The sequence below is a fragment of the Rhyacophila brunnea genome, unplaced genomic scaffold (assembly GCF_057557595.1).
Source record: "Rhyacophila brunnea isolate RB1 unplaced genomic scaffold, BYU_Rbru_1.0 scaffold_4, whole genome shotgun sequence".
NCBI lineage: Eukaryota > Metazoa > Arthropoda > Insecta > Trichoptera > Rhyacophilidae > Rhyacophila > Rhyacophila brunnea.
The window spans coordinates 10068113-10081460 of record NW_028233068.1 but is presented as its reverse complement, the minus strand read 5'-3'; the positions used below and the strand labels follow the sequence as shown (position 1 = coordinate 10081460).

The window sequence follows — 13348 nt, the reverse complement described above, 5'->3', positions numbered from 1 at the left end:
ACACCTAAGATCTTTGTTGCTCACTCTTTGTTCTATACTAGGTCCGTTAGTATACTTTTATCAACCCGCCATGATGTATGATGAAACTTTCAAAACCTGGCAAAAAAAAAATTGAAAAAAAAACAAGGTACAAGGTTGAAGGTACATGCTAAAAGAATGTTTTGTGGTGACCCTGGTGGAAATTTATATACTCACAGAGATCGCCACATAATTAAACTTGAACACATTGTTGATGAATTCGAAGCAAAGGGATTGCTGAAACGAAATAATTCTAGTTCAAAGCATTTCTATGGCAGTGAAAGATGAAAACTTTCATTCTTCCTACTGACATCTGTCATATTTACAGATTACTATTTATTTCATAAAGTAGTCATTACATATCTTGTGTGGTAACAGGTGGCTCTGCATGTATAGAATAAAAACGCAATTCATATCAGGTGTTGTCAGCATCAAAACTAATTTGAGATTGGCGTTTGATAGCGTTTTAGTTTTTGATTGATGAGGCATGCTGCAGATCTGAGGCATTCACGGCATATGGACAAGAATCTATATATTATATTAAGTAGACCAGTGGCAAAGGGTGACTTTTGGAAACAGGTAGGCTGTGGAGAAAGCACACTTGTTAGATGTATTTAAGGGAAATAAGAAGATAATCCGACATAACTACTGATGAATAGGTAGGTACACAAAAACCGATGAAATTTCAAAAGCTCACTGATGGTATAAAATTAAGCAATTAATTTGAATTATGTATTTTCTTAAATATAAACGCAAGGTACGCTCAAAATATATTGAAAATATCCGTTGTTGTGAATCTGTTCCATAACAATTTATAATTTAACCCGTAAATTAGACATTTTAAAACACAGACTTAGATACAATATCAGATTTCAACTTACATAATTGGCTGAATAAATTGTCTTATGGTACGTTTACATTTGACACTAATATCGTCATATTTATGTATGACACCATATTCACCAAGTGTAAACAGTAATTATAGTTGTACCAGCCACTTATTTTGCGTGTGTCGACACTCACCTGTCACTTATTCAATCTACTTATATACGCAAATGTAAACACCGCGTATTCGACAATTCCGAACTTGCCGCGATATATCACCGAAGTTGGACTACCGTCTACTTTTATATCAAGTACCTGACACATTATTCGTAGTTTGACAGGTACCTAGTGAATTGCATAGGTATATTTCTAAAACAACGGACAATCAATTATCATAGGTACACCATGAATGTATGCCCAAAGTTTACGTTAATAAATGTACCTACTGTAGCGATCTGTCAAAAATCATAGACAGTGAGAAATAAATCGGATATGCCGTGTTCTATGGATTTTGTTCGAAAATAAAATATCGCTTGTTCTCGGCACATACGATTAATTCTGATGCACTCTGTGAAGAAAAAATGCGCTTCAAATGGTATTACCTAATTCATTTTGGCCCACACCTGCACTTGTATTACGATAATATTATATTGAATATGCATGAATATGCAATGACGATCAAGTGCTAGATATCGCAATGTTACTGTTAATCGTTCTTCTACACTTATTGCATTTCTGAATTGTGTGTCTTGTTGTTTGGCAAAAGGTCCAATCTTGCAAACTAAAGTTCACAAATTGAGTTGGATCTTCGATTTTAAACTCTGACATTAAACGGAAGGCACATAGTTCTTCTCGTCGCTGAATCCATTCCCGCACCCATCTAGACCATTTTTTCCTCCTTTTTGTTGCCAAAAGACTTAAAATAATAACAGTCGCTGCTTTCTTTTTTAACATTCCCATATTGACAACTGACATAACGTTTTTGAGAAGTATACAAAATAAGTGTCCGAATAAATTACAATACCATATGTAAACACCGCATATATTTATTCCAATGTTGCCATTGAATAAAGTGCCGAGACTTTATTTCAACGAGAAGTATACCAGAATTTTATGTCAGATCCATGCAGGTGTAAACAGTAAGTGAATTTTTATGTCAGACACATAAAATAAGTATATCGGTATAAGTGTCAGATGTAAACGTACCATTAGTCTATGAAAAAACTTTTTTTTTTTTTTTTTTTTTTTTTTTTCGACCATGTCCGATCCTGATAGGATCATATGGGCCTCCACAGAGTGGAGGTTTGTATTGACAGATTTTGTTTTTTACGAGAAATGGATGTCAGCCACTTGCTCAACCTATTAGGTCCATACCCTGACACACACAAATTGAAAAACAATTTTTGTACTTGCCAGACCCAGGATTCGAACCTGGGACCCACGGCTTTGTAGTCCAACGCTTATGCCGCGCGGCCACCGTGGGCGTCACGTCAAAGATCACGAGATAAATTATTTATTATTTTTAACAACAATCAATATTTATATGTGATTGAATCCCTAGAAATTATTTTTTTAAATTGTCTTATAAATTATTTTGAATAAATGTGCACTTACGTAAAATGTAAGCGCTTCTTAAATAGCTTACCAATTTATATGGGCCGCCGCAGACGTCTTGAAATTATGAGAAACAAACTTCATATAAAAAAAGTTTTCGATTCACGCGAACGTAATCCATACAATATGTGAAGCGAAATGAGATGTCGCTTATTTTTTTAAACATTCGAGACATGCCATAAATAGTGGAAAAGATCGTAAAATTATTATGAGAATTATAGGATAGATGTCGTTGGGCATATTGAATATATTATTATGTGATTATATTATTTAATGTCAATATAAAATTAAAAAATATTTTTCTTAAGGTAGGCTTTAAATAATCGCCTAGTATGGAGTCTTCGCCACTGAAGTAGACAGATATTATAATGAATAACCAATATCTCACCTGTAATCCATTCATGTTGATAAATTCTATTGAGAATTTTTTGTGACACAGCAGAGCGGCAAGGTACTTGAGCGCTTCGAAAGCGAGGCGGGAGTCTCGTGACTCTCGGAGATTTACATATGCTAGGATCAGTTCGAGGGCGTTCTCCGAAAACACGTGGCCCAGAAACTACGGAAAAAATACAACAAAAACGTAAAATACATGTCAATACAGTTCTCAAGGAAGTAACCTCACTTACTATTTTAAATGAAGTTTGGTTGTATATAATTACACTTATATTATACATAACATGTTTACAGGGTAGGAAGAAGTGTAAGAATCAAGACTCGCCAATTCGTTGATTCCCACTAACAGTCTGACCCTATCAAGAATAATCATTTTTCGTCAAGTTGAGATCGAAATAGAAGCCTTTCTAATTTAGCCTTTGATAATTGGGGTGACAGATTGGCTTGAGGGTGTGAGCTACTGAATCTGGCACACCCTTGTTAATGCTGTCAGTTTAACGTTTGCTTTTATATTGATAGTTGCGTAACTTTATTTTATTATTTTAACAAACAATACTATGAAATCAAAATAATATGCTAGCACTGCCGATTCGAAGATCTATCCAGCATGCCCGGACATCAACGCGGTGTGTCCGTCGTGTTCCTTGACCCCTCCCATATGGCTGATGATTGCTCACAACGATCACCATGAATCTGCTAAAGCAATTAGAACTTAAAGGTTACTCACTTCTTGGTATTCTCCCATTGGTGTTAAATATCTTAGAATTAGCATTTGTCTAGTGGCATCTGTTGGCGGATGAATTTGTATATTTCCTGAAAAAAATCAAAGAAATATGTATTTAAATAAAACTACATCAATACCAAGCACGACGAACATACATCATGAAACATAAAAAATAATGTTTGTTAAAAACTTGACGTGCGACAGTTTGGATAACTAATATCTCGTAATACACCAACTACCACACTAGCGCCACAAATTATAGTTTTCGCTTTATAGGCCTGTCCTGACCTGTCATTATTACGTAAAATATTCATTGTAGTAGATACAAAGCAAACAATTGAAGTCGGCTAAAAATGAATTTGGAAAACTTTTCATTGGATAACTTCATGAGATATGACCTTACCTATTACATAAGTTTCCATTTCAGCCCATGAGCTGTTACTGGCAGAGTCTGGCGGTAAGGATTGCATCTTAGGAAGCTGTCGCACCATTCCTCTTAACGGAGGAGACATCATCCCTTCTTGAAGACCTACAGTGCGAAAAAATAATATGTATATTGTTGTACCCAGTGTTGTCACTATAGAAATTGTGACTATACTAGAGGAATTCTTGAATTAGTTTCCATAGTAAAACTAAAATTAAAAAATAGCCGGAGAGTTGGAGCGGGCCCTTTTTTGAGTTACTCCGCTCCAGGTAAAAAGTTTTAATAGGTAATATATCGAGGGTATACTGACAGAAAGCATTAAGTCATTAAAACAAGTTCTGAGATAATCGCAAAAATTACTTAGCATGTAGATTTTTTTATGATTTAAAAACATTTTTTCTACATTATAAAGACTAACCTTTATGGTAAACACAATATACGACATGTTACAAGTCCTGTATTTTGTATAAGCAGAACGCATTTGGTCATTATCATGCTTTCTATCGGAATAAAAAAATAACAATATGATTTAATAATGTTTCTATTATCTCACCATTATTTCCTATGCCTTTGTGTATACATTTTGACATTTAAAACAGAAAAACAGCAAAAACTGAAATAATGTGTTCTGTCAGTATACCCTCGATATGTAGGTTTACAAATACGTACATAGTTTTAAAACAAGATTTATTATTCATCATTCTCATTATTAATTCTATTAAACAAAATTTCCGAAAGCAAATCGTCTTTCATTATCTGCTTCTTCACACTTAAAATTAATTATAGTACTGAAAATATCCTCTCGACACTCGCTTGGGTAGTGAGCATACTGTATACGACTCGACATGCCGCTTGAATTTTTATTCGTGTCAAATACAATATTTTCATTGAATTTTGGGACGAAAATTTAATAATAAAAAAAGCATCCCGAGCAGTGGAGCACTACAAATTTTCGGTGCTCCGGCTAAAACCCCATTGCTCCACTACTCCGTACTCCTGCTTCGTGCTCCGCTCCAACACTCTGAAAATAGCAGTTATAAACAAAAATTTATACAGTAAAACCCCGTTAATACGAACATGGTTAATTCGAAATATAGGTAGGTTCTGAAAATAGCAGTTATAAACAAAAATTTATACAGTAAAACCCCGTTAATACGAACATGGTTAATTCGAAATATAGGTAGGTACTGAAAATCAAAATATTTGCTAAAATTCATAAAATTAATAACGATTTCCACTAACTTACATAAATGAACCATAATACGTAGTCACCACTAATATTAATCTGATAGAAATTGTATTGGAAACGGAAACAATGTTACAAAATTACAACAAAAAAAAACATTTTGAAAAAATGATTCAGAAGTCGGTTAGCAAGCTCCACTACCAATGTATGACACATTATTTTTGATCTGAAAGCTATAAGGCTATCAGTTTCTGGTACGAATAGTGAACTGTTATACAGAAAACTGCATTCGTACAATTTACATGTAACGGAAGGGATCGAGTGATTACAAGATGAAGATGGATTTGAGAGATTTGAATAACTTACTCGTTGCGGAGTTATTGAAGAATGATTCAATATTTCTCTTAACGGGGGTCCGACCGCCAGGCTCGTCATCGCTCACACCCCCGTCAGCACTACTTTCATTATACCGAGCTGAAATAAAAATCATATATCAACACATAAGAATTCATATTATTATATTTTTCATAACACTACAATATGCCATGAGACCCAAAGACAGTAGTGTGAACGAACGATTAGTGAAATGATCACAAACACCCAGGCTTTGTTGGTAACCCCCATAAATATTAACTTCGGTCAGTTGCCTTGATTTTTTTTTACTCACGCTATTGCGGTCATTTTTTATGTTCACTGTAATTGTTTATTGTCGAACAAGAACTTCTTGTCCACATGCTAAAACTGTGAACTAACAATCCCCTCCAGTGCAGCTAATCGCACTTCTATTTTCAAATAAGGAACGCCCCCAAATTTATCATTTAATTTTACGGTCTCATGGTGTACGGATTTATTCTATCAATGTATGTAATTTAAAGTTATTTTAATAAAAATATGTCTAAAACGATCAGGAGTGATGTTAGAATTATTATTAGTAAACTTTTAGATTATTGCAAAGAAGAAAATGAGTCTTTAGCATGCGTTGCCGCCATGACGTTCTCCGTGGACTCGAATGTGACCTCATCAGGAATCGAACCCAGAGCCCCTGGATGAAAGGCCAGTGCCTTATGCACTGGGCTACGAGAGCCGCCCCACCATTTAAAATTAATACACTCGCTTTGAATGGATTAATAAAGCATAACTACATGACCTACATAATATGAACTGTCCACTTCAGACTAGAGGTTGTGATTCTTGTTTTACTTTGAGAATATTTTATTATGAAAATTCAAGTTTTTCCACATTTTCAGTTTATATTACGTCTTATTTTTAATTATTTACCACGTCGGGTGTCACCATTGTGGGATTTATTTAGTTGGTGACCAGTAAAACACGTGTAGACACTTTTGATATACATTTATTTGATTTTATTATAATATAATGCAGGACAACTCTGACCATGTAATGTGAGTGTCACTTTTGTCGAGGCCCGCAATGGACTCTTATTTTGGTGACACTACATAATATATAATATAAATCATTATAATATAATATAAAATATATTACTACTACTACTTCACCATGTTCGATCCTTACAGGATCATATGGGCCTCCACACAGTGGAGGTTGTATGGAAGGTTGTGTGGAGGAACAGATTTTGTTTTTACGAGAAATGGATGTTAGACACTTGTTCAACCTATTAGGTCCATACTGTGACTCCAAACACAAATTGAAAAACAATATTATGTTTATTTGCCAAACCCAGGATTCGAACTTGAGACCCACAACATTATAAGCCGTTCAGCCATCGTGGGCATTTAATTACACTATGTAATTATAAATTCATATTTATATTATATTATGAGCCTATATTGATATATTTTGTTAACGGGACTGTCCCTCTGGCCACCTTTGACATCATGCCCATATATATCGTCAGAGTCTCTACCGTTGTTTCGCTACACATGCAAAATGACGACGTACACTATTGCAATGCTCATGTTCCATTATGTTTATACAGCCATGTTTTCCACATTTCAACCCGGAAACTGTCCATAAGAAAGCGATTACCAAACGTCATTAACAAAATCGTATTGTGATAATACTCATTACTCACTTCGTTTTCTGGAGACTGGGGTCTCTTTGGATTCTTGGTTAGAGCTTTGGCTGGCAGCAAACCTGGCAAAGTGTCTGGTTTGCGCTCCACCAATGTGGATACTACCAGAACTAACATTGGCGCAAGGGGAAGGAGAAGGACAGGGGGAGGGTGGTTTCTGACAGTCGGCCAGCGGACTAGAAGGCTGCAGCTGGTTGGAAGAGTGCGAAGGCGGTTGGGTAACCCCAGCCACCGACTGGGGCGACGGTTGAGTCTGCTGCGGCTGAAGACTTTTTCTCCGCAGTTTGTGGAGTCTCTGAAGCATCAAGGGGACTAGACGGGCGTTTTGGTCTCTGTGGAAACATCATGTACATACATTAGTTTTGTAAATAAATTGTCGATACTATGTACTAAAAATTAAAACTCAGGTAAATTCTAATCTCAAATCGCTTCACAGCGGAGTGTATGGGCTTCCGCAGAGTGGAGGTCAATAGACTTTTGTAAACGGTGAAATTTATGTACACACTACTCCATTATGGGGTAATTTTTAATGACATATCAAATGTATTCATGTCAAATTAGTGTCATAATTCTTCTGTAGTCCAGTAATTCCACCATTAACTGGAGTCATAAATTTCAAACACATATTTTAGACTATAAATTGAGTTAACCTTATCTATACCTCACGATATTACTATGGCAGTATCTGACATGCCGCAGATTTTTAATGACACACGTTGAATGTAGAGCGAAGCTCTTACTAAAATCGCTGTAATATCGATAAATTGTGGCTTAGTATTTCATAATTTTGCAAACAGATGTCAGTGTTTAATTTTTTAGATCATGCAATCAACCGTCAGTGGCTAGTAATTTGAGCTTAAAGTCGGAGGAGATAACTTGCAAAATTTGTATGTGTGGCTTGTCGATCACGGCCTCATAGAGCGAGTAAGCTCGCTGAAGGCATATAACCGGTTAATATATATAATATATCTACCTGAAGCCGGCTGCAATATCTTGTACTTCCATGGCAGCGGCCAGCAGTCCGGTGGCATAAGTTTGAAGGGGTTCAACGGAGTTTTCAGCCCATCCATACAGGCGGTGGATAAGGCCTTCATTGTCCTGAAACATTCGTTTAAATAAGAAGCCATTATATTGCATTAAACAAAGTAATATATTTGCAGGGAGTCTGCCACAGAGCTAAAAAATATTTTTTAGTTTACTTACAATAAATTTTTAACTATAGCAACACACAACATAATATGTTATGAACTAATGAAAACTAGGGTTGAAATGATCGAATTGATATCTGAATCGTTTGGAGTAATTGATTTTGAAGTAAGGTTGACGATTTGCTCACGAAAATTATCGTGAGTTATTAAATATGCTTGTGTAATTAAGAGTATTAGTAGTAATAATAAAAGTGGATGTACCTGAAAGACAACAGACATTTCCAAGCCGGGCATGAGGTCCAGGGTGAGTCTGCACGCTGCAATGTTGAGTTTCCGCACATCTCTGCCGCTGATATTTAACCTACTGTAAAATGTATCTCTAACATAGTCGTTTACTAGCTGAAAAAATAAAATTGAATAAAATGTAATAATTATATATTAACTCAGGCATTTCGTCAAATGGACATGTAGTGTTTTTATCTCGAGGAGGCGCATCAACACTTTGTCGCAACGATTTCATGGACAAATTGCCTGTCGCTGCCAATTCGGTGCAGACAAAAACCAAGTTATATGTTAATTTTAGGATTATTTTATTATTTCTTTGTTTATGGTTGCTGCTTTACGCAGGAATGGATAAAAATAATGATCATGAAAAATAATGACTTATTGCGTTGCGACGTATCAGTTTACTTTTGTTTCACTTGCACTTGTAACTTTATTAAATATGAGCGAATGAGATAGATCATACACACGTTGAACGCACTCAATATGATGATTCCTGGCATGTGGCACGTGCAGATGAAAGAGGGTTACCTGTATTCCAACCACTTGTATGAAAAAAAAAGGTCTTACAGCCACTGGACATTGACATTTATGTGCTTTTTATGATTTGACAGGCCGGCACAGTGGCTAGTATCTGGAATACAGACAAAACATGCCCGGTCACAATAAAGTCTGTGCGTTTTGACAGAACAGTAGCGGCAACTATTTAAGCTATGGCCGAAACCAACATTTGTTGAGTTCTTTCCGATTTTATTGCAAGTCTGAATGGCTATCTAAGAAATGATGCTGTGTGTCAGTATATTTAATGTATGTTTTTATTTTTTTAATTTTAATTATAACACAAAATCGATGAATAAATTGCAGTTGGGGCGAGTTTGCGTCTGTGAGACTGGTTAAACATGTTGTGGTCTCTTTCTTAATCTTGCTACTGCATATCCAGATTAGCAGAGTGGGGGTGTACTTTCGTGATATAAAAACATTGTTCCTTACCTTAGTCATGAAGTTGTCCTTTTTGAACATAACCTTTAGGGCATGTCCAAGGGCACAAGACGGATCGGTCCTCGACGGATGCCTCTCATCGAAGGGATCCGGATCTTTCTTCATAAAATTTTCCGTCTCCGCTTCGATGATTTCAGCCAACCTTAAAATATATAAAAAATGGGATTAAAATATCCAATGAATCGATGCACAGATAAAAATAATGTTACACCAACGTAAAATAATTATATAGTTGTGTAATCAGGAAATCCGGCAGACCAGCGTTTTGGAAATGGGGTTTTGCGGATAAGGGTACCCCGCAACTTCACAATTTACACAAATGATTGTCAGTATTTTCTACCATTGATTAAAAAGTAGTAGTTCAAATTGGAAGTAGGTTATTTGTCCTTGAATCAAGAATTTTTTCAAAGACCTAAAAATATTCAAGTAGTCCCATTACCTTGTACAATTATTTATAAAGGGGAAATTGAATTAGGAAACAGTGGAATGTAGTAATATACTTATATGTAGTGATCAGTAAAATGGTTTATTTAATTTAATTTTAAGCCAACGTACAGAAACATTTTATGTAAGATCGCAGTCATTTAATAACTACCCATGTCCTACCCACATGATTATTTATTTCGATATATGGGTAACAAGTAGTGATTTTTCAAGTAAGCCGAGCGAGTCTGTGTATATTTTTAATTTTCTTTATAGATGACGTAAGATATTATTAACTGGATAATTCATAAGACAACACCGGTCATGGTATCTTGATAACATTGCGTCTTGTTTATGCTTGAAGAATGAGATTGGAGACAGTCAGCACTTTTATGTGTAAACAGTTATTAATTAATACACACTATTGTGCAACGGAATCCATGCACCTGTATAACCGCTATTATACCCTGTTTACACATGCATGGATTTACTGTTGACAGTAAGTATTATCTCAGCCATAAGAAGCACTTACTTTCAAAAGCGGCTAAAACAGTTATATGTGTTACGCCGATTGTGCGAAATTGAATATTACATGAAATGGGCAAAATTTTGCCTAAATCATGAAAAATGCAAGCCCGTTACCTTATTCATGAATTAGACAAAATATCTGGAGAGTGCGTGAATTCGGCAGTAATTTTTCTGTCTAGTTCATGTCTTGGACAAATTAGATAGTAGCGCTACGGTGGTATTTTTTGCAACTAAACTAAATGTATCAAAATGCTCGTGCATTGGTCAAAATGTACGTATTATATTATCTATGGTCAAAATAGATGATCGCGTTCCGGTGGTATTTTTTGCAACTAATCAAACTAAACAAATGTCATTGATTATAATATAAAAATATACCAATCAATATGTAACTGCAATGACTTTCATATCTATTTACTATGCGCAAAGAAATCTAGAACTATAATATGATAACGGAAGAATTTTATTGAAAAGTATTTTCGTGATTTGATTCGTGCTTGGTCGATTGAATGTTTGTGATAGTTTGTTGACACTTGATAGCTAACCTCAAAATGGACATTCAGTTGAATACTTTAATTCAGAATTACAAAACCAAACCTAACCTAACCTAATAATAATAATATTATATTATGTCCAATTATAACTAATAAAACCATCCATATTAAATTTACTTTTTCTTCTGTCATGTTGACAGTTCAAGAATTCCATACCCTGGCGAATTCATGTACCCAGCAGAAAATTTACCTAATTCATGAATAAGGCAACAGGCTTGACTGTTACATGAATTAGCCAAAATTTTGGCCATTTCATGTAATAGTCAATTTCGCACATTCGGTGTAACATATGCAATTTTGAGATAAATTGAAATAACTTAATATAACATATTAATTTATCTATCTGGTACTGTTCGGTTATGAGGAATACAGCGGAAAACACATTTTGAAAATACCCGATGTACTGGATTATTTGTTAGTTTGGGTTAGTTTAGGTTTGGTTGTTAACCTAACAAATAATCCAGTATATCGGCTATTTTCAAAATGTGTTTGCCGCTGTATTCCTCATAACCGAACAGTACCATCTATCTTTTACCACCGTTTTAGCCGTTTTGAAACCAAGGTAGATTTTTAATAATTAACATTGAGGTATTTAGCCGAGTTTTGAAACTAAAACTCAGACCATACTATGGTAGACAAATATATTTATCAAAATATATATCCAACTCAATACTCGGAAGAACCGTTTTAGCCGCTTTTGAAAGTAAGCGCTTCATAACAAGAAAATGTATGGGTAAACATGTATTATCCTGCAGTTGGCAAGATTGCATGCATGAATTAAAAAGTTTCTAAATTTTCATGCGACAGAAGGATTTTTTCAATCTGCGCCTGTGCAGTAGAACAGGAGAACCTGCCGGCAAAAAAACGAACTACGAGCGAATTTTCAGGTTGACCGATTTTCACTACCTGTCAAATAGTACGAAATAGTACCTACAACAAACTGACAACGCGCCTCGCCCACTCTTACAGAATGAATTCGAGAGGCAGTCAGCACTTCAACGTGTAAACAGTTATTGTCATGACAGTTTAAAATACGCACTATTGCTGCCAGTAAATCCATGCACGTGTACAGGCGCTATTAGCTTACGTTGCATAATTTTCGAAAATCTCATTTTAATCATACGATTAAAAAAATAAACTTCATGGAATATTATACTTTGTGGTCTGGCTGTAATAATTTATTGTGCAATATAATATAATTTCACACATATCGAAAAAATACATGAATTTAAGTAAGTAGTCATAATAAAATATAAAAACCTTAAAATTACAGTACTTAATTCTTGGTGTGGATTTTAACATAACATTTTGAGGATGTCTATACCTAAATTTAGAATGCCCCCTGCTTGCCTCTTGATTACAAGGCCAACATTAAAATGTTAAAAATTATTTGATCATTATGACAAAATTTATTAGGTAAAATTGAAGATATTTAACATAGTAATTTAATAATCGGGAGAAGATCTTCGTCAGAATATCTTGCTTGATGACAATTTTGACAAGACTTGACAGTTCACTTTGTATGTTTATATGTTTTGTTAGGGATCAAACTTACCGAGTAAGCGTTGGTATTGGGTCATAATTAGGGGTCACGTTTTGCTCTTCCCACTGCTTTAGAAGATCTGTCACCTCCTGAGAGGGCTGCGAATCCATGATTTCAAAATCATAAAGTCACACAATTTGAACTTAACCTCAATATATTCAAAGAATTTTCTCACAATAATTGCGAGGGGTTCTTTTGGAATTTAACGATAGTGCTTCATTTTATATGTATTTATACAGTTTTATTATCAACGAAAATTGTATATATTCACTTTTCTCAATAAGAATATCTTGACAAATTGAGCAAATCGCAATACTAATGCACCTTTCCCAATTTCCCACGTTTGTATAAGATTTTTTTTATATACCACACTACAAGAATAATGCAATCGCCATGTTACTTTATCATGTTCGTAGCCTCATAAATGATATTAAATCACATTCGATTGTTTTGTTACACATATTATTTTTTTTATTTAATAAAAATGAAATGGGTAATACTGAAATTAATTGATATATATTAAAAGATGTATTTTACTTAGTAGGTTAATTTTTTTTCTACAATTTTGTCAATTTCTATGACAATGTTGATAGCATTATTTAGTTATGCAACATGTGTGCATACAATAATGAAG

General features: G+C 34.7%; 1 protein-coding gene across 1 annotated transcript in view; it reads right to left on the bottom strand.

Annotated features, from left to right (window-relative positions):
• The window catches only part of mahj (LisH and WD40 domain-containing protein mahjong), a 40281-nt gene extending 27218 nt beyond the window's left edge, over positions 1-13063 (bottom strand). The window contains exons 1-9 of the mRNA XM_085954109.1: positions 12727-13063; positions 9658-9808; positions 8647-8784; positions 8211-8335; positions 7238-7569; positions 5551-5658; positions 3978-4103; positions 3578-3663; positions 2846-3013 (exon numbers count right to left, since the gene is read on the bottom strand). Coding sequence (XP_085810235.1) covers positions 2846-3013; positions 3578-3663; positions 3978-4103; positions 5551-5658; positions 7238-7569; positions 8211-8335; positions 8647-8784; positions 9658-9808; positions 12727-12824 — 1332 coding nt within the window. The 5' untranslated portion in view covers positions 12825-13063. The remainder of the gene's footprint in view (positions 1-2845; positions 3014-3577; positions 3664-3977; positions 4104-5550; positions 5659-7237; positions 7570-8210; positions 8336-8646; positions 8785-9657; positions 9809-12726) is intronic.
• Between the last annotated feature and the right edge of the window lie 285 nt (positions 13064-13348).